The sequence below is a fragment of the Anomaloglossus baeobatrachus genome, chromosome 7 (genome assembly GCF_048569485.1).
Source record: "Anomaloglossus baeobatrachus isolate aAnoBae1 chromosome 7, aAnoBae1.hap1, whole genome shotgun sequence".
Lineage (NCBI taxonomy): Eukaryota > Metazoa > Chordata > Amphibia > Anura > Aromobatidae > Anomaloglossus > Anomaloglossus baeobatrachus.
The window spans coordinates 60,177,423-60,202,671 of record NC_134359.1 but is presented as its reverse complement, the minus strand read 5'-3'; the positions used below and the strand labels follow the sequence as shown (position 1 = coordinate 60,202,671).

General features: G+C 45.7%; 1 protein-coding gene across 4 annotated transcripts in view; it reads right to left on the bottom strand.

The window, feature by feature from the left end:
- Positions 1 to 535: 535 nt before the first annotated feature.
- The window catches only part of RAPGEF4 (Rap guanine nucleotide exchange factor 4), a 419,418-nt gene continuing 394,704 nt past the window's right edge, over positions 536 to 25,249 (bottom strand). For all 4 annotated transcript variants that reach the window (XM_075317338.1, XM_075317339.1, XM_075317340.1 and 1 more), the window contains 3 exons: positions 23,291 to 23,355; positions 7,091 to 7,145; positions 536 to 3,939 (listed from right to left, as the gene is read on the bottom strand). In XM_075317338.1, coding sequence (XP_075173453.1) covers positions 3,812 to 3,939; positions 7,091 to 7,145; positions 23,291 to 23,355 — 248 coding nt within the window. In that variant the 3' untranslated portion in view covers positions 536 to 3,811. The remainder of the gene's footprint in view (positions 3,940 to 7,090; positions 7,146 to 23,290; positions 23,356 to 25,249) is intronic.

Sequence of the window (25,249 nt, the reverse complement as noted above, 5' to 3'; positions counted from 1 at the left end):
AAACTGCAGCCGAGTACGAAGATTTTCTCAAACTAGACAACCCCTTGAACCCTAAAATGTGATTTTACATTATTAAAGGGGTTTTCAGCAAAGACAAAGCTATTTTTTACGATCATTTAAATCAATAGATCTTGGAGTGATAATAAGTTCCACAATTGGATGTGACTAAAAAAAAAAAAGAAGTTCCTGTGCTGAGATAATCTTTTCTATGTGTCCCTGCTATGTACTGTGTAATGGCCGTGTCTGACCGTACAGGGACATGATCCGATCATACCACATCCCCTGGGCCGCGGAGGACGCAAAACAGAGTATACAGACATTACAGCATGGAATAAAAGCTGATTGTTTTTGTGAGGTAAAATATTTGCTTGCCTTTTTGTGAGGTAAAACATTTTCTTGCTTGTTTTTAAGGAATGTTTTACCTCAAAGAAACAATAATTTACAATCCCGTGCTGTAATGTCTTTATGCTCTTTTGCATCCTCCCCGGCCCAGGAGACGTGGTATGATCATGTTCCTGTTCACTCAGACACAGGCGTTACACAGTACATAGCAGGGACATAATCTTATATATATCTCAGCACAGGAACATTTTAAAGTAAAAAAAAAAAAATATCCACTTTTTTTTATTATTCTACGATCTATTGATTAAAATTAACTTTGTTCAAGGGAAAACTGCGTTGTTTGGTGCAGTTTGTTACCCACAACTGCATGTCTTTACTTCTCCAAGCAAAGTCTATGAGAATTCAGAAATGCTGTGCGCAGGTTGCAGTTTTTTTTGCCTGCAGTTTTTGGTTGACAAAAAAAACCTGCAGCATGTCAATTCTTTGTGCGTTTTTGTCCAGCCTTTGATTTCACTAAAAAAGAACGCATGGGACAAAAACTCGGAAAAAATGTGTGCATTTTTTTAATGCATTTTCTGACACAAGCTGCGTTTCTCTGACAAAAGGTGCAGTTTTGTTGTTAACAAATAAACTGCAGTGTATGGACATAGCCTAAAACTGCTCCAGGTAACCCTTCAAAAAAAGAACTCCTACAAAAACAAACTAAAATAGGAACGTTGCCTGAGACAGTTTCCGCTTAAAACACCTAAAAAAAAAAACCCCTCTATGTGAACAGAGCCTAAGGGGCACTTTGCACACTATGACATCGCAAGCCGATGCTTGCGATGCCGAGCGCGAAATTCCCCGCCCCCGTCGCAGCTGCGATATCTTGTGATTGCTGGCGTAGCGAACATTATCGCTACAGCAGCTTCACATGCACTCACGTCGCTATGGCCGGCGAACCGCCTCCTTATTAAGGGGACGGGTCGTGCGGCGTCACTGCGACGTCACACGGCAGGCGGCAAATAGCAGCGGAGGGGCGGAGATGAGCGGGTCTTAAACATCCCGCCCACCTCCTTCCTTCAGCATAGTCAGCATGAGCTGCGGCTAGCAGGTAAGGTGATGTTCCTCGCTCCAACGGCTTCATACACAGCGATGTGTGCTGCCGCAGGAGCGAGGAACAACATCGTACCGTCGCAGCAGCGTAATTATGGAATTCCCCTACACTACACCAATGATACGATCATGACGATTTTGCGCTCGTTAATCGTATCATCTAGGATTTACACACTACGATGTCGAGAGCAACGCCGGAAGTGCGTCACTTTCGACATGACCCCACCGACATCGCACCTGCGATGTAGTGTGCAAAGTGCCCCTAAGGGGAGGTAGCCGTCCAGCTTTGCGAGGATATCATACACATTCCTTGCAATGTCTGTTCTGCAGATACACGTAGTCTATGGACCTGCACTTCATCATTTCCCTCCTACAGTTAATAAATAAAGTCATAAAACATTTCATTATGGATTTGCTGCCATGTAGTTTTTATAGCCTTAGGATAGCTCAGCACTCCCCTATCTGTTTGCAGACTTATGACTTGTTTCTTGTTCGGCATGTACTGTATATATTAAAAAAAAAGTTTCACAAGTCCACAAAACTTCCCGATATAAATAGGAATAGTTAAAAGTAAATGACAGCAAACAATCAATAATGTTCTTATTCATGCCAATTGAATCCAAAGTTAACGACCAGCATTGTTTGCCAAACAGTTTTCTAAACTATTTGTTTTAAAGAGCTATTCCAAAGACAGTAAATTATAGGTGACAACTTACTGATCACTGGGGTCTAAATGTTGGGACCACCAGTGATCTTGAGAATGAGGTTCTAGAACCTGGGAACAGGCTCTGTAGAGCCCATATTGAAAAGAGCGACGGTGCATGATTGACCTTCACTCCATTCATTGTCTATGAGACTTCCGGAAATGGCAGAGCAAAGTGCATGGCCATTTCCGGCAGTCCCATAGACAATAAATCGAGTGCATCCCTGTGCACTACTACTTTATTCTAGACAGGCTTAACAGAGCCCGGTACCTGGGTTCCAGAGCCCCATTCTTGGTATCACTGGGGGTGCAACCAGTATGGATAGCAAAAAAATAAAATGTAAAGTCCAGCTCACCATGTTGCAAATCCTCATTCCGTATGGAGTTTGGGCAACAGCTTCGCTGTAGCCAATGTAATCCAAAAGAAAAAGGGTAGAAGTGCAGGTCTGACATAAGAAATCTTCTTTATTTTTTTCCAGTGCAGTTTCACAGTGCATCATAAAGCGGACAGTGAATGCATGGATGGCATTTGATGCGTTTCAGGTGTACTTAGAACCAATGTCAGACTGGAGCAATAAGGGTTCACCAGTAACATTGACCTTGAGGGTCCACTGATCAACTACATACAAATATTACATTCACAAATTAACCTATGCTTCTGCAAAATAATATAAAGGGTACTTTGTAAAATAAATGATGATGATGAGATGCCGGCTTTTTCTGTACATAGCATTTCAGGTGTACTCCGCACCAGTGTCAGACTGGGATAACAGGGGACTACCAGCAACATTGACCCTGAGGGCCCACTGATCAACTTTATGCAAATATTACATTCACAAATTAACCTATGCTTCCACATAATAATATCAAGGGTACTTTTGTAAAATAAATGATGAAATGTATTTTTCTGTACATATTGAAACGTGTATTTTGCTAACTACTGATTATGTTGGGGAAAGGGGGGGGGGGGGTTAAAATGAAATACTACTGCAAAGGGGCCCACCGGAGGATTCTCCTGCTCTCCTGTGGGCTAGTCCAAGCATGCTCAGAACCCTTAATCATCAGTACGGATGCTGAGTACACCTGAAACATGTCAAAAATGCTATCCATGCGCTCACTGTTGGCTTTATTACGCACTGTATGTGAACTGGAATAAATAAAGATTTTATATGTCAGAGCTGAACTTCTACCCTTTTTCTTATGGATATGGAATAACTTACTATTTAGTAGGACATGAATCTCACCAGCAAATCTATAGATGTAGTTGAAATGTTTAACATGAGGCACATTCCAGAAAATACCAGCAAATTGTGACACTACTCATTTATAAGTAATCGTACGTCGATAAGTAATGAATGCCACCGGATATCCCCTAGTGTGATAACTGAGGTATAGATTCACAACCTTATAGCTGCCATAAAAGTATCATTTTACACCACAATCCCAAGTATAGCAATTGTATAACGTCCAACATTTTTTTTTATCGGTGCCTGTATTTTGTCACTACATTAAGAATTTACATTATTTACATATCTCATATGGATAACCAGTGACAGATGAAATAGATGTATAAAAGCAAAATAAATAAAACCATAATAAAGAATAGAAAAATCTCTAATTTGCCACAGTAATTTCCATCATTAAGTTTTCTGATCGTGTCTTTCCTTCTGTTCAGGTGCGGCGTGGTTCTAGGCGATGAGACATTTGTGACAGTGTCCGCTGATTGTCGATCACGTTGAACTGCCGCACGTAATTCCGTACGTCCTGGTGATTTTTACTAACAAGTGAAGCCTCTGGACCTGGAGGTGAAGCCATTGATTTGTGTTACACATGAAGTTAGGATTAAATCACAAAAAAATAATACGTATGCCTCCCCCCATGGCTGCAACAATACAATGTGCCATAGCAATCAACACAAGGATAGAGCAAGAGATTAAAAGCCTAGGATATTGTGGTAAACCTGCTGAATACATGGCCGCTGTGGCACGTGTCAGAATCTGCCGGACTGCCAGTACTTTGGGGAGAAGAAAAAAGACAGTTGAACTAGAGTCAACGAGTGCTTGAAAGTATTCTGTTACCTAATGGGGTGGAACCTGTGTGTGGCAATAACTGTTAAGGGTGCTTTACACGAGACGAGCTATCGTGCGATTCATCGTCGGGGTCAAGATTTTCGTGACGCACATCCGGCATCATTCACGACGTCGTCTCGTGTGACACCTCCGAGTGACGCAGTATTGCTCACAAATTGTGAGTCGTGTACTCGTCGCTCAGTTTCAAAAAATTGTTTAATTAAAATGGTGCCGGTTGTTCATCGTACCCGGGGTAGCACGCATCGCTCCGTGTGACACCCCGGCAACGATGAACACAGCTTACCTGCGTCCCGCGGCTATGCTGAAGGTAGGAGGTGGGTGGGATGTTTACGTCCCGCTCATCTCCGCCCCTACGCTTCTATTGGCCAGCGGCTGTTTGACGTCGCTGTGACGCCGAACGTCCCCCCCCTTCAGGAAGAGGATGTTCACCGCCCACAGTGACGTCGCTCAGCAGGTAAGTACGTGTGACGGGAGTTTCACGACTTTGTGCGACACGGGCAGCGATTTGCCCGTGACGCACAAACGACGGGGGCGGGTACGATCGATCGTGAAATCGCACAATCGGTCGTCTCGTGTAAGGCAGGCATTAGTGTAGGTCTGGCCTATAGTGGTCTTGTGGGTAGGTGCATGCATTCCTAATGTTGATTTGTGGCTGCACTGGTCATGTAGAATCTGTGCCTGCACAGTTATTGGGGGTCTGTGGCTGTAGTCATGCTTCAAACTCTGTGCCTTCACAGTGATTAAGGGTATACTGTACATTTGCAGTGGCTCTGGGGGTAAGTGACTGCACTGTTACTAGGGTTCTATTCGGTGGGAGGCATATATACTAGGATGAGCCATGATGGGGGACATATGTACCTGGATAAGGGACATATACAGTGGGTACGGAAAGTATTCAGACCCCTTTACATGTTCCATCTTTATTTCATTGCAGCCGTTTGGTAGATTCAAAAAAGTTCATTTTTTTTTTCTCATTAATGTACACTCTGCACCCCATCTTCCCATATTGACAGAAAAAAAAACAAATGTAGAAATTTTTGCAAATTTATTAAACAAGAAAAACTGAAATATCACATGATCATAACTTAGTATTCAGTCCCTTTGTCACCAAACAGTTCTTTCATCTCAACAGACCAAAGAATCTTATTTCTCATAGTCTGGGAGTCCTTCATGTGTTTTTTTGCAAACTCTATGCAGGTTTTCATATGTCTTGCACTGAGGAGAGGCTTCCATTGGGCCACTCTGCCATAAAGGCCCGACTGGTGGAGAGCTGCAGTGATAGGTGACTTTGTGTAACTTTCTCCCATCTCCCTACTGCATCTCTGGAGCTCAGACACAGTGATCTTGGGGTTCTTCTTTACCTCTCTCACCAAGGCTCTGCTCCCATGATTGCTCAGTTTGGCTGGACGGCCAGGTCTAGGAAGAGTTCTGGTGGTCCCAAACTTCTTACATTTAAGAATTATGGAGGCCATTGTGCTCTTAGGAGCCTTGAGTAATGCAGAAATTCTTTTGTAACCTTGGCCAGATCTATGCCTTGCCACAATTCTGTCTCTGAGGTCCATGGGCAGTTTTTTTGACCTCATGATTGTCATTTGGTCTGAAATGCACCTGTCTTATATAGACAGGTGTGCGCCTTTCCAAATCAAGTCCTATCACTTTAATTAAACACAGCTGGACTCCAGTGAAGAATAGAACCATCTTAAGGAGGATCACAAGGAAATGGTGAGCATGTGACTTATATATGAGTGTCTGAGCAAAGGGTCTGAATACGTATGACCATGTGATATTTCAGATTTTCTTGTTTAATAAATTTGCAAACATTTTTACATGTCTGGGTTTTGTTTCTGTCAAGATGGGGGGGGTAGAGTGTACACTAACGAGAAAAAAAAATGAACTTTTTTGAATTTACCAAATGGCTGCAATGAAAGAACGCATGAAAAATTTAAAGGAGTCTGAATACTTTTCGTACCCACTGTATAACAGGATGGGGTCATATATACCAGGATGGAGGTCATATATACATGGATGGAGATCATATATACCGGGATGGGGTTCATATATACCAGGATGGGGACATACAGTATATACCAAGGTGGGGATCATATATGTCAGGATTGGGAACACATATACCAGGATGGGGACATATATAACAGGATAGGAAACACAAATAACAGAATGGGGAATATATATACCAGGATGGGGGCATATACACCTGGAAGGGGCCCAGTGTGTGGGGGACATTAGTACAGAATTGGGGGGACATTGTCAGAAGCAGATCCCACCATAAAAGTGCATCCTGGCCACATTTTTTGCTTCAATTTCTTTTCCTCCTCAAAAACCTAGGTGCGTCTTATAGTCTGAAAAATACGGTAGTCAGACAACACTAAAGCCCACCACCTCTGGTCTCGTGTACAGACCGTATCAAGTCTTACAAGAAACACTTATCATTTGAGATGGGGCATTTATGAAATATTATTGGGTGTTGGTGGGGGGGGGGTGTTGGACTGCAATTTAAGGGAACTTAATAGTCTAATTATAAACTAGTAAAGTTAAATCATAAAAAATAGGATTACGTTTAACATCTAAATTTATTCACAGGTTTGATTTTGTAAGCAGTAACTGGAAATGTAATTTGCTTGTCTGCGCTTGTATAATTTACATTCAGCGCTGCGTCTGACCAGCCAGTCATTAGACAATCAGAGAATCACGTTAAGATGGCAGGCTAATTACGAATATAACAGAAAAAGTGGCTACGGAACAGATTCCGAAGTCATTATGATAAATATGGAAATTGTGTCATATAATATTGTGTCTCTTGCGCTACAATCACAAAATTACTTTGATGGAAAATGCAACTTACTGAAGGGCATGCTCCGACAGTATCTCATTGTTCTTACTGTATTTGCAATCATGCGCTGAAAAGAAGAAAGGAAGGCAGGTTACACATAGATAAGTCTATGGAAGCGATAGAGACATAATTAGGCTGTGTATGACATCATAATATTTGGACATGTGGTACCAAAGACAACCCAGAGTATAAAATGCTCCAAAATAAGGTACAAAGGATAAAACATTACCAATATCTGTGATGTAACAGCAAGACCTCAACCCAATTCCACATATTACAAAGTTCACGATTAGTTCTGAAGGCAACGGGACTATGCCCCTGGCCCGGACAGGTCAGCTTTCAATGTTGGCCCCGATGGATTTCTGGTACAGGTTAACAAATTTCACTTTTTTTTTTTTTAAATTGGACAGCACCCAACGGTTCAAGATATCCACTATGTCCTTAGGTCACTATCGCCAAATAGATAGAGGCCAAAAGAGCATCTTAGCGACCTCCATCTTGCCGGTATACATTAGTATTGTGTCAAGTATGCTGAGTAGCCGAAAAAGCTAAGTGTAGCACCTGTGTATGCCTTTCCATGGAGACCTTAAGTGACAAAACAGAAACAATCCACCAGGTTAGGGACTGCAGAGCTTTAGATATGGACACTGTGAAAAGAATTGCAAATAGGCTCTTACTATAACGAGTGAGACCATGGTGCCTGAGGTAAGAGGCATTAGTAAGTAGGGACCCAGCGAGATGAGATACGCCTTGACGCTGGCTGCTGGGCTCACATAAAACTGTCCTTTTTATGTGCTAAGTCTTTACATTTTTACATTTATTTCCTTAGCAGTAATGCATGTTCAAATTCCTGTATTCAATGTTTGCATGCTTTAGCGTTTCAGTGTGCAGTGGTTTATTAGAATATGTTGCATATTCAGTTTGCACCTGTTCACATTTGTCTGTTAGGAAGTGCAGTCAGCTTTTTCATTTTAGATTATAGGGTCATGCTTTCCGACTGAGCACACCTTCCCATCAGCTTAAGGCGATTTTAAGTTCCTATTAGCAGGTTCCTGCTTGCTCATATTGTAGGCTTTTTCAGCTGATGTAGAGGCATTAATAGGTAGGGACCCAGCAAAATGAGATACGCCTTGATGCTGGGTGCTGGGCTCACATAACACTGCTCTTTTCTATGCGCCAAGTGTCTCAATTCAGGAATGCATGTTCAAATTCCTGTACTCAATGTTTGCATGCCTTAGCGTTCTAGAGTACAGCTGTTTATTTGTTAGAATATGTTGCATGTTTAGTATGCACCTGTTCACATTTGTCTGTTAGGAAATGCCGTCAGCTTTTTCATTTTAGATTATAGGGTCATGCCTTCTGACTGAGCAATTATAGGGTCATGCCTTCTGACTGAGCACTCCTTCCCACCATCTTAAGGCAATTTTAGAGTGCAGCTGTTTATTTGTTAGAATATGATGCATATTCAATTTGCACCTGTTCACATTTGTCTGTTAGGAAGTACCGTCAGTGTTTCACTTTTGAGGTAAGGGTAAGAGATGGAGGACGTGTGACCTGCATCTCTAGCAGACGGAGTGCCAAATCTCCAGCTCTGAAGCCCCTAACCTAGTGTTACAATTTGATACACAATGTTCTAGAGACCCCTTCAATAAAATAATCATCCTCATTTCACTTATGTTTAAGTGCTGGATTATTTTTGCTAATTGATATTGACGTATTGGACTTCTATCCTAGCACCTATATCTACCAAGGAGTTCCGTATTTCTCCATTATTTTACATCTAATGGTCATGCCATGATATTCTCAATAGCTTTTCCCAAAATGCCCATTAAATGGATGACTTTATAGTGTATGGGTGCTATCAGCAGTTGCCTAAAGCCCCCAACACACGCTTCAATATATCTCACAATCCGTCGTTGGGGTCAAGTTGTAAGTGACGCACATCCGGCATCGTTTGTGAGGTATCTGCGTGTGACAGCTACGTGCGATCAGGATTGAACGCAAAACCGTTGTTCGCAAACACATCGTATCTTTGTCAAGAATTGAGCGTTTTGTTGCACGAACCTAGTCAATTGTAACGTGTGACATCCCTCATACGATTGTGATGTCTGAGGCTATGTGCGCAGGTGTGCGCTCTGCACCGCAGCTTAAAAAAGGTCCGCTTCAGAGCGCAGCTGAAAAGCTGCGTTCTGAAGCGCCTCACAATGTCTGTCATTCACTAATTTCTGTCAGTCGGTCACTATCTCTGTCCCTCTCTATCTGTCCATATCAGTCTATCCCCCTCTCTCATACTCACCGATCCCCGATCTCCGGCGCTGCACGGCGTTCACACTGCTCCGGCGGCTTTTACTGTTTTGAAAAAGCCGGCCGCCCATTAAACAATCTCGTATTCCCTGCTTTCCCCGCCCACCGGCGCCTATGATTGGTTACAGTGAGACACGCCCCCACGCTGAGTGACAGGTGTCACACTGCACCCAATCACAGAAGCCGGTGGGCGTGTCTATACTGTGCAGTGAAATAAATAATTAAATAATTAAAAAAAAGGCGTGCGGTCCCCCCCAATTTTAAAACCAGCCAGATAAAGCCATACAGCTGAAGGCTGGTATTCTCAGGGTGGGGAGCCCCACGTTATGGGGAGCCCCCCAGCCTAACAATATCAGTCAGCAGCCGCCCAGAATTGCCGCATACATTATATGCAACAGTTCTGGGACTGTACCCGGCTCTTCCCGATTTACCCTGGTGCGTTGGCAAATCGGGGTAATAAGGAGTTAATGGCAGCCCATAGCTGCCAGTAAGTCCTAGATTAAACATGTCAGGCGTCTCCCCGAGATACCTTCCATGATTAATCTGTAAGTTACAGTAAATAAACACACACACCCGAAAAAATCCTTTATTAGAAATAAAAAACACAAACATATACCCTGGTTAACCACTTTAATCAGCCCAAAAAAGCCCTCCATGTCCGGCGTAATCCAGGATGATCCACCGTCGCTTCCAGCGCTGCTGCATGGAGGTGACCGGAGCTGCAGAAGACACAGCCGCTCCTGTCACCTCCACACAGCAACTGAAGACAGCCGCGCGATCGGCTGAGCTGTCACTGAGGTTACCCGCGGCCTCGGCTGGATCCAGTGACAGCGGGTAACCTCAGTGACAGCTCAGCTGATCGCGCGGCTGTCTTCAGTTGCTTTGTGGAGGTGGCAGGAGCGGCTGTGTCTGCTGCAGCTCCGGTCACCTCCATGCAGCAGCGCTGGAAGCGACGGTGGATCATCCTGGATTACGCCGGACATGGAGGGCTTTTTTGGGCTGATTAAAGTGGTGAACCAGGGTATATGTTTGTGTTTTTTATTTCTAATAAAGAATTTTTTAGGGTGTGTGTGTTTATTTACTGTCACTTACAGATTAATCATGGAAGGTATCTCGGGGAGACGCCTGACATGTTTAATCTAGGACTTATTGGCAGCTATGGGCTGCCATTAACTCCTTATTACCCCGATTTGCCAACGCACCAGGGTAAATCGGGAAGAGCCGGGTACAGTCCCAGAACTGTCGCATATAATGTATGCGGCAATTCTGGGCGGCTGCTGACTGATATTGTTAGGCTGGGGGGCTCCCCATAACGTGGGGCTCCCCATCCTGAGAATACCAGCCTTCAGCCGTATGGCTTTATCTGGCTGGTTTTAAAATTGGGGGGGAACCGCACGACGTTTTTTTAAATTATTTAATTATTTATTTCACTGCACAGAATAGACACGCCCACCGGCTGCTGTGATTGGGTGCAGTGTGACACCTGTCACTCAGCGTGGGGGCGTGTCTCTCTGCAACCAATCATAGGCGCCTGTGGGCGGGGTAAGCAGGGAATACGAGATTGTTTAATGGGCGGCCGGCTTTTTCAAAATAGTAAAAGCCGCTGGAGCAGTGTGAACGCCGTGCAGCGCCTGGGATCGGGGAACGGTGAGTATATGAGAGAGGGCTGCTCAATTCAGTTACTCAGGAGTTTAGCGGTCACCGGTGAGTCCTTCACTGGTGACCGCTAATCAGGGCGCAACACAGACAGAGCCGCAGCATGACCATGAAGTCGGGTGAGGTTCACCCGAGTTCATTCTGACAGTGCGGCTCTTTCTGTGTCTGCTGTCATCTGCCATTCAGCTCTGCTACATGGCTGTCTGTGTCTGCTGTCAGCGGCCATGTAGCAGAGCTGAATGGCAGATGACATAGTAAAAACGCATCCCTACACATTACACACGCTTGGCAAGTCAATAAATTGGCCCGGTCACACACAGAGATAAATCTGTGGCAGATCTGTGGCAGATCTGTGGCAGATCTGTGGTAGATCTGTAGTTGCAGTGAAATTGTGGACAATCAGTGGCAGGTTTGTGGCTGTGTACAAATGGAACAATATGTCCATGATTTCACTGCAACCACAGATCTGCCAAAGATTTATCTGTGTGTGTGACAGGGCCTTTAAGGATACTTTACACGTTGCGACATTGCTAGCATTGGCTAGCGATGTCCAGCGCTATAGCACCCGCCCCCGTCGTACACGCGATATGTGGTGATTGCTGCCGTAGCGAACATTATCGCTACGGCAGCGTCACACGCACATACCTGCTCGGCGACGTCATTGTGACTGCCGAACAATCCCTGCTTCAAGGGGGAGGTGCGTTCGGCGGCACCACGACGTCACTAAGCGGCCGGCCAATAGAAGCGAAGGGGCGGAGATGAGCGGGACGTAACATCCCGCCCACCTCCTTCCTTCCACATTGCCGGTGGACACAGGTAAGGAGATGTTTGTCGCTCCTGCGGGTTTACACACAGCGATGTGTGGTGCTGCAGGAACGACAAACAACATTGTACCTGCGGCAGGAGCGACATTATGAAAATGAACGACGTGACACTGATAGGCGATTTTTGACTGTTTTGCACTCGTTTATCTTCGCTCCTAGGATTTACACATTGCGATGTCGCTACCGGCGCTGGATATGCGTCACTAATGACGTGACCCCGACGATATTTCGGAAGCGATGTCGCAACGTGTAAAGCCCCCCTTAGGCTCTGTCAAGGGATACGTCCAAACTGGCCATTAAGATAGACAAGTATGTGTGGCCAAAATGTGAAGTGAACCTTGCCTAATAATGACAGCTGTGAACTATAGACTCTACAGCATCTGTTTAATGAGCACATCATGAATTGGCACACAATAAGGAAGATTTAAAAATGCTGTCCGAAAACAAAAACTATATTTGTTGCCCAGAGCAAACAATCAGAGCTCACCTTTTAGTTTAGTAGAGCTATTTAAAGGGAATGTGTCAGCAGGCTTTTGCTCCCCCATCTGAGAGCAGCATAATGCATAGACAGAGACCCTGATTCCAGTGATGTGCCACTTACTGAGCTGTTTGCGGTCATTTTGATAAAATCAATGTTTTCTCTGCTGCAGACAGCAGGAGCTGAGTGAGGTTGGATGGAGGCGTTTGTGAACAGCAGTTTTCTGCGCTTTCCACAGATTCTCGATTGGATTCAGGTCTGGACTGTGACTTGGCCATTCTAACACCTGGATACGTTTATTTGTGAACCATTCCATTGTAGATTTTGCACTACGTTTGGGATCATTGTCTTGTTGGAAGACAAATCTCCGTCCCAGTCTCAGGTCTTTTGCAGACTCCAACAGGTTTTCTTCAAGAATGGTCCTGTATTTGGCTCCATCCATCTTCCCCTCAATTTTAACCATCTTCCCTGTCCTTGCTGAAGAAAAGCAGGCCCAAACCATGATGCTGCCACCACCATGTTTGACAGTGGGGATGGTGTGTTCAGGGTGATGAGCTGTGTTGCTTTTACGCCAAACATATCGTTTCGCATTGTGCCCAAAATGTTCGATTTTGGTTTCATCTGACCAGAGCACCTTCTTCCACATGTTTGGTGTCTCCCAGGGGGCTTGTGGCAAACTTTAAACAAAACGTTTTATGGATGTCTTTGAGAAATGGCTTTCTTCTTTCCACTTTGCTATAAAGGCCAGATTTGTGCAGTGTACGACTGATTGTTGTCCTATGGACAGACTCTCCCACCTCAGCTGTAGATCTCTGCAGTTCATCCAGAGTGATCATGGGCCTCTTGGCTGCATCTCTGATCAGTCTTCTCCTTGTTTGAGATGAAAGTTTTGAGGGCCGGCCGGGTCTTGGTAGATTTGCAGTGGTATGACACTCCTTTCATTTCAATATGATCGCTTGCACAGTGCTCCTTGGGATGTTTAAACTTTTGTACATCTTTTTGCAACTAAATCCGGTTTTAAACTTCTCCACAACAGTATCACGGACCTGCCTGTTGTGTTCCTTGGTCTTCATGATGCGCTCTGTGCTTTAAACAGAACCCTGAGACTATCACAGAGCAGGTGCATTTATACGGAGACTTGATTACACACAGGTGGCTTATATTTATCATCAGTCATTTAGGACAACATTGGATCATTCAGAGATCCTCAATGAACTTCTGGAGTGAGTTTGCTGCACTGACAGTAAAGGGGACGAATAATATTGCACGCCCCAATTTTCAGTTATTTATTTAAAAAAAAAAAAAAGCAATAAATATTGTTCACCTTCACAATTGTTTCCCACTTGTTGTTGATTCTTCACGATAACATTAAAATTTTGATCTTTATGTTTGAAGCCTGAAATGTGGGAAAAGGTTGAAAAATTCAAGGGGGCCGAATACTTTCGCAAGGCACTGTAACTATGACCCTGGATAACACAGATTCCTAATATGGGGTCATGCCTTGGCAAAAGACTTTATACTCCCTAAATAACCGCTATCATTCAATCAACCATATTTTCCTATATTGTACCTTTTTATTTTTTTATTTTAACGAAAGTATTTTGGCTTCTTTTTGCTCAGAATCAGGCCGGATAAAATAATATTTTATGTTAAGAGGTAAAGAAACATACAATTATACATAAGTGTTACTCACTTACACGTTTTCAATTTCATTCTGCTCTATTTTCCACGCACAGCTAATTATAATAGCATATTATATAACTACTTGTTACAATATCCAGCAGCTGTTGGTATCAGACGGCTATTTATATCTGCCCACCGGTGGTTACATGGAGTCTTGTGCGGGGATCTAGCAGAGGATCATCAATGCTTAAAGCCTATGCCATGACCTCATAATTGTTATAAATATTCAAAAACTCACTAAGGATATATCAGAATCGCTGCTGTCGTGGTTGTAACGTGACTACAAGGTTTACAGTCCCGTAAAGGCCCTCAAGATAGAAGCTGAGAAGTGATGAACACTTGTAGAGACTTGTAGACTATGGAATGACAGATTTTTGCCATATGGAGTACTAGAGACCAACTAGGAATATAGCATAGTAATAAAAAAGTTAGGCTACGATTCATCAAAACTTTTCGACCCGTTTTTAAAAAGCTTTGGAAAGTTGCAATGCAAGGCTCCGCCAAAAATTTAGCACCTTTTTTTCTGCTCGTCAAATTCACGATTCGAGTAAGATTTGTGGCAAGGCGATTACGAGGGCGTGATGGAATATTCAAGCAATATTGAAAGTTAAGTTCACACAACCGTATTTATAGTTCTACTGCTGTCCACAAAAACAAAGACCATTGTTAGGCCCCTTTCACATTGCGTCCTGATCTCCGTTCAGTGGTCCCGTCAGGGCTTCCGGATAAACCCCCGCAAAACGGGATTCGGACATATGCATAGACAGGGCCATTGACTAGAATGGTGCAGACGGAGTCACCGTGTGCTCTGTTGTGCACCATTTTCGGGAGTGTACGGTTTCTGGAGGCGGACACCCAGATGTTCCCTTGTGGATTCTGCTTAGGAGTTCCAGCCCCGCCACTTTCTCATTTATTTTACCTACATCTTTCTTTGATATGGCCCCTGAGGAAAAACATACCGAAACATGCGTCGGGCTTGGGATGGGACTTGGCGTTTGAACTGCACATTTATGCGATATGGGTGAGTCTGGAGGACGGTGCTTGTAGTTTTTTGCTAGAATGAACAGTCACACATAAGGTTGCGTTACTGAACATGTTACTAGAGAGCCACCTGGTGACTGTTCTCAGATAGCTCAGGCCTGTTTAAACTGATTCTGGTTATATATATTTACCCGTGCTCCTGTATGTGATAATCACTGTTTACTTTTACTCACCCATTTACTCTTTAATTTGATCTGTGCAAGCTCAGGTGTTGAGTTGCACTCCATAGGGCTTTTTATTGGTGTCCTCACTTTTTGTCCTGCTCCTTATGGACTTTAATCTAATATGATCAATGTGTTTAGAAATTTAACCCCATAGTGTAAAAAAAATTGAGTGCAATAAACGGTTTTTGTATTTTTTCAAAATAAAAAGAATTAATTATAAACAGTTTTTTGGCATCATTCTACTTATAATATGATGGTTTAGAGATTTTGGATCACATAATTCCCAGCTGGTTGAGTGAACAGGATCAAGTGTATATATGGGGGGGTGACCCTATGATTCAACAATGAATTTCCATTTTTCCCTTGTCTTTGTTATTAACCTTTCTTTAGTTTGTAGGAGGCTTCCCTAGTTTGCATTTGCCATTTTGCCTTTTCCGCTTGTGCTTGTGTTTTAGGTTTCCTAACCTTGATACTTTTCTCATCTTGGTTTGTCGGACGTAGCAACCTCCCCTCTGTTTCTTCAGGAGGTTAGAAGAACAACTCGACGGCCTTTTAGGCAGACAGGTCCGAGTTGTGGATTTCTAGGGTAGTGGTTAGAGATATTCCGACTTGTGCAGGAGCCATTAGGGATTTGCAGCTAGAGATACTAGTCTGTACAGGCACAAGGAGGGCGTATTGAGATGAAGGGAATTTTGTTACTTACCGTAAATTCCTTTTCTTCTAGCTCTTATTGGGAGACCCAGACGATTGGGGTATAGCTACTGCCCTCTGGAGGCCACACAAAGCACTACATTAAAAGTGCAAGGCCCCTCCCCCTCTGGCTATACCCCCCCGTGGTATCACGGGTACTCCAGTTTTAGTGCCAAAGCAAGAAGGAGGAAGCCAACAACTGGTTTAAACAAATTAACTCCGAGTAACATCGGAGAACTGAAAAACCGTTCAACATGAACAACATGTGTACCCGCAAACAGCAAAAACAATCCCGAAGGACAACAGGGCGGGTGCTGGGTCTCCCAATAAGAGCTAGAAGAAAAGGAATTTACGGTAAGTAACAAAATTCCCTTCTTCTTCAGCGCTCTATTGGGAGACCCAGACGATTGGGACGTCCAAAAGCTGTCCCTGGGTGGGTAAAGAAATACCTCATGTTAGAGCTGCAAAACAGCCCCCGCCTACGGGGATGTCACTGCCGCCTGCAGGACTCTTCTACCTAAGCTGGCATCCGCCGAAGCATAGGTATGCACCTGATAATGCTTGGTGAAAGTGTGCAGACTCGACCAGATAGCTGCCTGACACACCTGTTGAGCCGAAGCCTGGTGCCGTAATGCCCAGGACGCACCCACGGCTCTGGTTGAGTGGGCTTTTAGCCCTGAAGGAACCGGAAGCCCAGCAGAACGGTAGGCCTCTATAATTGGTTCTTTGATCCATCGAGCCAAGGTGGCTTTAGAAGCCTGCAACCCCTTGCGCGGACCGGCGACAAGGACAAAAAGTGCATCGGAACGGCGCATGGGCGCCGTGCGGGAAATGTAGATCCTGAGTGCTCTCACCAGATCTAGCAAACGCAAGTCCTTTTCATACCGGTGAACCGGATGAGGATAAAAGGAAGGCAAGGATATATCCTGATTAAGATGAAACGAGGATACGACCTTAGGGAGAAACTCCGGAATGGGGCGCAGCACTACCTTGTCCTGGTGGAACACCAAGAAGGGAGCCTTGGATGACAGAGCTGCCAGCTCAGACACTCGCCGAAGCGATGTGATAGCAACAAGAAACGCCACTTTCTGTGACAGGCGAGAAAAAGAAACTTCTTTGAGAGGCTCGAAAGGCGGTTTCTGGAGAGCCACTAGTACTCTGTTCAGATCCCATGGATCCAACGGCCGCTTGTACGGGGGCACAATATGACAGACCCCCTGCAGGAACGTGCGCACCTTAGGAAGACGTGCTAGACGCTTCTGAAAAAACACGGATAGTGCCGAGACTTGCCCTTTAAGGGAGCTGAGCGACAAGCCCTTTTCCAACCCTGATTGCAGGAAAGACAGAAAAGTGGGCAATGCAAATGGCCAGGGAGACACTCCCTGAGCAGAGCACCAGGTTAAGAAAATCTTCCACGTTCTGTGGTAGATCTTAGCAGAAGTTGACTTCCTAGCTTGTCTCATTGTGGCTACCACTCCCTGGGATAAGCCTGTTGACGATAGGATCCAGGACTCAATGGCCACACAGTCAGGTTCAGGGCCGCAGAATTCTGATGGAAAAACGGCCCTTGAGACAGCAGGTCTGGACGGTCTGGAAGTAACCACGGTCGGCCGACCGTGAGATGCCACAGATCCGGATACCACGATCTCCTCGGCCAGTCTGGGGCGACGAGTATGATGCGGCTGCAATCGGATCTGATCTTGCGTAGTACTCTGGGCAAGAGTGCCAGAGGCGGGAATACATATGGGAGGCGGAACTGCGACCAATCTTGCACCAAGGCGTCTGCCGCCAGAGCTCTTTGATCGCGCGACCGCGCCATGAATGCCGGGACCTTGTTGTTGTGCCGAGACGCCATTAGGTCGACGTCCGGCACCCCCCAGCGGCGACAGATTTCCTGAAACACGTCCGGGTGAAGGGACCATTCCCCTGCGTCCATACCCTGGCGACTGAGGAAGTCTGCTTCCCAGTTTTCTACGCCTGGGATGTGAACCGCGGAGATGGTGGATGCTGTGTCCTCCACCCAATTCAGAATGCGCCTGACTTCCTGAAAGGCTTGCCGGCTGCGCGTCCCCCCTTGGTGGTTGATGTATGCCACCGCTGTGGAGTTGTCCGACTGGATTCGGATCTGCTTTCCTTCCAGCCACTGTTGAAAGGCTAGTAGGGCAAGATACACTGCCCTGATTTCCAGAACATTGATCTGAAGGGTGGACTCTTGCGGAGTCCACGTCCCCTGAGCCCTGTGGTGTAGAAACACTGCTCCCCACCCCGACAGACTCGCATCTGTCGTGACCACTGCCCAGGATGGGGGCAGGAAGGATCTTCCCTGAGACAATGAGGTGGGAAGGAGCCACCATTGTAGAGAGTCCTTGGCCGTCTGGGAAAGAGAGACTTTCCTGTCTAGGGAAGTCGTCTTCCCGTCCCATTGGCGGAGAATGTCCCATTGAAGTGGACGCAGATGAAACTGCGCAAAGGGAACTGCTTCCATGGCTGCCACCATCTTCCCTAGGAAGTGCATGAGGCGCCGTAAGGGGTGCGACTGGCCCTGAAGGAGAGATTGCACCCCTGTCTGTAGGGACCGCTGCTTGTTTAGCGGAAGCTTCACTCTCGCTGCTCGAGTATGGAACTCCATGCCAAGATACGTTAGTGACTGTGTCGGTGACAGATTTGACTTTGGAAAGTTGATGATCCATCCAAAAGTCTGGAGAGTCTCCAGCGTAGCCTGTAGACTGAGTTGGCATGCCTCTTGAGAGGGTGCCTTGACAAGTAGATCGTCTAGGTAAGGGATCACCGAGTGTCCCTGAGAGTGCAAGACTGCTACCACCGCCGCCATGACCTTGGTGAAGACCCGGGGGGCTGTCGCCAGACCGAATGGCAGAGCTGCGAACTGAAGATGGTCGTCTCCTATCACAAAACGTAGAAAACGTTGATGTTCTGTAGCAATTGGCACGTGGAGATAAGCATCTTTGATGTCTATTGAGGCAAGGAAGTCTCCTTGAGACATTGAGGCAATGACAGAACGGAGGGTTTCCATCCGGAACCGTCTGGCGTGCACATGTTTGTTGAGCAGTTTTAGATCCAGAACAGGACGGAACGAGCCGTCCTTTTTTGGCACCACAAAGAGATTGGAGTAAAACCCTCTCCCTTGTTCCTGAGATGGTACAGGAACCACTACTCCTTCCGCTCTTAGGGAGTCCACCGCCTGCCGCAGGACATCTACACGGTCTGGATGTGGGGAGGTTCTGAAGAACCGAGCTGGAGGACGAGAACTGAACTCGATTCTGTACCCGCGCGACAAAATGTCTGTCACCCACCGGTCTTTGACCTGTGACATCCAAGTGTCGTAAAAGCGGGAGAGCCTGCCCCCGACCGGAAATGCGGAGGGAGGGGACTGGAAGTCATGAGGTAGCCGCTTTGGAAGCGGTTCCTCCATTTGCTTTCTTGGGGCGTGAATGAGCCCGCCAGGAATCTGAGTTTCTTTGCGTCCTCTGAGTCCCTTTGGACGAGGAGAATTGTGTTTTGCCCGAACCTCGAAAGGACTGAAACTTCTGCTGCCACTTTCTCTGCTGAGGTTTGGTTGTTCTGGGTTGTGGTAAAGAGGAGTCTTTACCCTTGGACTGTTTAATGATGTCAGCCAATGGCTCGCCAAACAGTCTATCTCTAGATAAAGGCAGGCTGGTTAAACATTTTTTGGAACCAGCATCTGCTTTCCAGTCCTTTAACCACAATGCTCTGCGCAAAACTACCGAATTGGCAGACGCCATTGAGGTGCGGCTGGTAGATTCTAGGACCGCATTGATAGCGTAAGACGCAAACGCGGACATCTGCGAGGTAAGGGACGCCACTTGCGGCACCGCTGGATGTAAGATAGCATCCACTTTTGCTAAACCAGCTGAAATAGCTTGGAGTGCCCATACGGCTGCGAATGCTGGAGCAAACGACGCGCCGATAGCTTCATAGACAGATTTTAACCAAAGGTCCATCTGTCTGTCATTGGCATCCTTAAGTGAAGCGCCATCCTCCACTGCAACTATGGATCTAGCTGCAAGCTTGGAAATCGGGGGGTCCACCTTTGGACACTGGGTCCAGCGCTTGACCACATCAGGGGGGAAAGGATAACGTGTATCCTTAGAACGTTTAGAGAAACGCTTTTCTGGATGAGCGTCGTGTTTCTGGATTGATTCTCTGAAGTCAGAGTGATCCAACAGAGCACTTAATTTACGCTTGGGATAGAGGAAACGAAATTTCTCCTGCTCTGCCGCTGCCTCTTCTGCTGAAGGGGCTGGGGGAGAAATATCTAACAGCCTATTGATGGCTGAGATAAGATCGTTTACCATGGCGTCCCCATCCGGGGTATCCAGATTGAGAGGGGTTCCAGGATTAGACTCCTGATCACTCTCTTCAGACACATCACAGGGAGACTGATTGCGCTGAGACCCTGAACAGTGTGATGACGTTGAGGGTCTTTCCCAGCGAGCCCGCTTGGGGTGGCTGGGGCAATCATCTGAGTCATTATACTCATCCTGAGAAGCCGGGGACCCCCTTGCAGTCTGGATTAAATCCAACTGCGGAGGATTAGAGGACATAGACCTCGCCGTGTCCATAGACTGAGCCCCAGGCATGGATTGCAAAGTTTCCAGGATTTTTGCCATAGTCACAGACATATTAACCGCAAAAACTGCAAAGTCTGTCCCTGACACCGGGGCAGGACTTACAAGCGTCTCAGCCTGGGTCACTATCTCTCCTGACTCCGGCTGGCGAAGCAGCACCGGATCTGAGCATTGCACACAATGGGGGTCCTTGGAGCCTGCTGGTAGAGCAGCCCCACATGCAGCACACGCAGTGCACACAGCCCTAGCCTTGGCAGCTTTGCGTCTTGTGGATGACATGCTGCTGCTTCCTCAGAGCGATCTGGGGTATTCAGCCAGGAAGCGACCTCACAGTGCAAGAAATCAATAAATATCTATGTCCAGTGACACAATACACTAACATACACTGAGGCACTAGAGGGGCCAGCTGAAAAGCCGCTTACCGCCCGCTTAAGAGCGGGTGTGTGGTCTTCCAAAGCCCCTCAGTCTAGGTCTCCCAGAGCCTTGCGTCCTTCCTCCAGCCAGACATGCATGTAATGGCTGCCGGCGTCCTGAGAGAAGAAGGGGGGCGGGCCCTGGGCGTTCCTGACCAAGAGCGGGAAGCCTGCTTCCCTCTGTGCCTAGTGTGAGGGCTGGAGCATGTAAATCAGGCTCCAGCCCTCCTCGCTGCCGTGAAACAGCGTCTCTCCCCTACCCTGATTGACAGGGTGGGGACGGGAACGATCGGAGCTGCCGGCGTCCTAGGCCCAAAAGCCGGGGACTATAGTTATAAACGCCGCCGCCGTAAAAGCGCGGTCGGCGTATCCCCGGCGCACCACAAGTCACAGCAGCGCCGCCCGGTCCAGTGAGGGTCGGCGCTGCGTTCCCAGAACACAAAGTCCCCCAGATAACTGTAGGAACACCAGCTCAGTGTACGGTCCCCGGCGCACTACAACACCCAGCCAGCCCGGAGTGTGTCTGTGCCTGCCGGGGACACAGAGTACCTGTATGATGCAGGGCCCGGTCCCTGATGGTACTCCTGCTCCGTATCCATCAGGTTCTAATGGGTCTGTGGATGGAGCCCGGCGTCAGAGCTTTGAGGCCGGCAGGATCCCACTTCCACAGAGCCCCCAAGGGGATGTGGAAGGAAAACAGCATGTCAGGCTCCAGCCCTGTACCAGCAATAGGTACCTCAACCTTACAACACCATCCAGGGGTGAGAAGGGAGCATGCTGGGGACACTATATGTGTCCTCTTTTCTTCCATCCGAAATAGTCAGCAGCTACTGCTGACTAAAATCTGTGGAGCTATGCATGGAATGTCTGACCTCCTTCGCACACAAAGCTAAAACTGGAGTACCCGTGATACCACGGGGGGGTATAGCCAGAGGGGGAGGGGCCTTGCACTTTTAATGTAGTGCTTTGTGTGGCCTCCAGAGGGCAGTAGCTATACCCCAATCGTCTGGGTCTCCCAATAGAGCGCTGAAGAAAGGCTTTATTTCCCCTTTTATCAATGTCGGAATGCGTATATATATATGTTATATAAAATATATATATATATATATAAATAAATATAAATATATATATATATGTATATATATATATATATATATATATATATATAACAATCTGTTTTGAAATACCACAATTTTTGGAATTATTTATATGAGGCACGCATATTCCTATGGGTGCCATATTACAGATTCCATACAAACAGATCCATAATGCAGACAATAGCGATATGCTTTGGCACAATTTTTGGGGGAAACACAGTCATTCCTGTCTTGAAGAATACCAGATATTTTAATGTTTCCCCAAGAAATTACAGTCTAAATTTTAATACTATATATTTTTCGATCATCAGTGTGTTCTGATTAATTTCCTAACAGATCTTTGCAGAGGTCCAAATCTATAGTGCAAACCTATTTGTAATATAATATTCTGGCTATCTTAAGCCACCACCAGAGGGAGCACACTGTTTAATCATTGAGCTCAATGTATAAGCAGTAAGCTCCCCCTAGTGGTGGCTGCAGGGAGCTAGAATGTCAGATTTTACATTTATGAACTAGGTGTATTGTTTTGTTGAATTTAGAGGCAGTAAACAGCAGTGAATACCTCAAGACAAAAAGAGAAAAGTGACTTAAAAACACACACAAATGAGGAATCACGGCCAAAGTCTTTATAGGGGATTTGGAATTTTGTACAAGACTTTAAGAAATAAGTCCGAGGAGAATTTTGAACTTATTTAGATTAAAAATAACATTTTTTTAATGACTTCTAATGTTGATTGTGTTCTAGTATAAACACTCTTTATGAGTAATAACTGTTTAGCAGATTTCCAGGCTGGATTAGTCCTGGCAGTAAGGTAATTAGAAATTTCATTTGGTTGTAGGGGGTAAAACAAAAGCCCAGAACACAAAAGAAAGAAAACTTATGTCCTAAAACTCCACAAGTAATTCCAGAACGACTTGCCATACAAAGCAGTGTAATACACTAACATTACTTAGCTTAATGAGCCAAAGAGGTTAAAGACATGTTTAAAGTTAAATATTTCAATTAGAATTAATTTACATAATGACTTTACTTAAACTGTGATTTAGCATCACAAATGAGAGCGGCTCACAGATGGGAGAGGACAAATATCTGGGAATAAATACTTGATATCGCTGTACTTAGTGTAAGCTGTTTATTGTTAATCTCCCGGGTGGCATATGTTACAATTGCTTTATTTTATCAAGAATAACACCTTCCTGTGGACACTGAATATATTCCAGATTACCCATAAGAAGACAACAAGAGATAACTTACCATTTTCTCAAAGTTTATCAGATGGTCGATGAAAGTTTTATTTCCCTCATGGGTAAAAGTCATGTCTGTAAGAAAAGTACAAATGAGAGACGGTCAAAAGAAGGAAGTTAAGGCCACGTCTCACTAAGCGACATCGCTGCCGAGTCACGTTTTTTGTGACGCAACAGCGATCTTGCTAGCGATGTCGCTGTGTGTGACATCCAGCAACGACCTGGCCCCTGCTGTGAGGTCGCCGGTCATTGCTGAATGTCCTGGATCATTTTTTGGTCATTGCTCTCCCGCTGTGAAGCACACATCGCTGTGTGTGACAGCGAGAGAGCAACGACCTGAATGTGCAGGTAGCAGGAAGCCAGCTTCTGCGGATGCTGGTAACCAAGGTACACATCGGGTAACCAAGCAAAGGCTTTGCTTGGTTACCAGCGTCCGCAGCTTCTAGAAGCCGGCTCCCTGCTCCCTGCACACGTAGCCAAGGTACACATCGGGTAACTATAAGCAAAGCGCTTTGCTTAGTAACCCGATGTGTACTATGGTTACCAAGCACAGCGTCGTTACACGGGTCGCTGGTGGCTGGTGGCAGATCTCTGATCGCTGTGGAGATCTGCCTGTTTGACAGCTCACCAGCGACCATGTAGCGACGCTCCAGCGATCCCTGCTAGCTCAGATCGCTGGTAGGATCGCTGGAGCGTTGCTAAGTGTGACGATACCTTAACAAAGCTAAATAAATCAAGAAAAAAATAGATAGAAAGATAGAGGGATGGAGAGACAAGGGGATGGAGAGATAGAGCGAAAGAGGGATGGATAGATAAAGGGATGGATAGATAGAGGGATGGATAGTGGGGTAAGCTAGAGGGACGGATAGATAGATAGACAGATAGAGGGATGGAGAGATAGAGGGATGGATGGATAGTGGGATAAGTTAGAGGGACGGATGGATACAGATAGATAGAGGGATGGAGAGATAGAGGGATGAAAAGATAGAGGGAAGGAGATATAGAGGGATGGATAGAGCGATGGATAGAGAGAGAGATAGAGAAATAGATAGATGGATAGTGGGATAGCTAGAGGGACGGATAGATAGAGGGATGGAGAGATAGAGGGATGGAGAGATAGAGGGATGGAGAGATAAAGGGAAGGAGATATAGAGGGATGGATAGAGCGATGGATAAAGAGAGATAGATAGATAGATAGAGGTATGGAGGGAGAGAGGGATGGAGAGAGAGAGGGATGGAGAGAGAGAGGGATGGAGAGAGAGAGGGATGGAGAGAGAGAGGGATGGAAAGAGAGAGGGATGGAGAGATAGAGGGATGGAGAGATAGAGGGAAGGAGATATAGAGGGATGGATAGAGCGATGGATAGAGAGAGAGATAGATAGATAGAGGTATGGAGGGCGAGAGGGATGGAGAGAGAGAGGGATGGAGAGAGAGAGGGATGGAGAGAGAGAGGGATGGAGAGATAGAGGGAAGGAGAGATAGAGGGAAGGAGATATAGAGGGATGGATAGAGCGATGGATAGAGAGAGAGATAGATAGATAGAGGGATGGAGAGAGAAAGGGATGGAGAGAGAGAGGGACAGATAGATAGATGGACAGATAGATAGATAGATAGATAGAGGGACAGATAGATAGATAGATAGATAGATAGATAGATAGATAGATGGATAGATAGATAGAGGGATAGATAGATAGATAGAGGGACAGATAGATAGATAGATAGATAGATAGAGGGACAGATAGATAGAGGGACAGATAGATAGATAGATAGATAGAGGGACAGATAGATAGATAGATAGATAGATAGATAGAGGGACAGATAGATAGAGGGACAGACAGACAGACAGAGATCCATAGATGGATATCTAGAAGGTTAGGTTACGTTTGCAAGTTGAGTATTTGGTTGCAGAAATGTCTGCACTGTTTCTGCATCTCTTGGCAGGAAAAAAGCAGAGCAGAAACGTATTTGC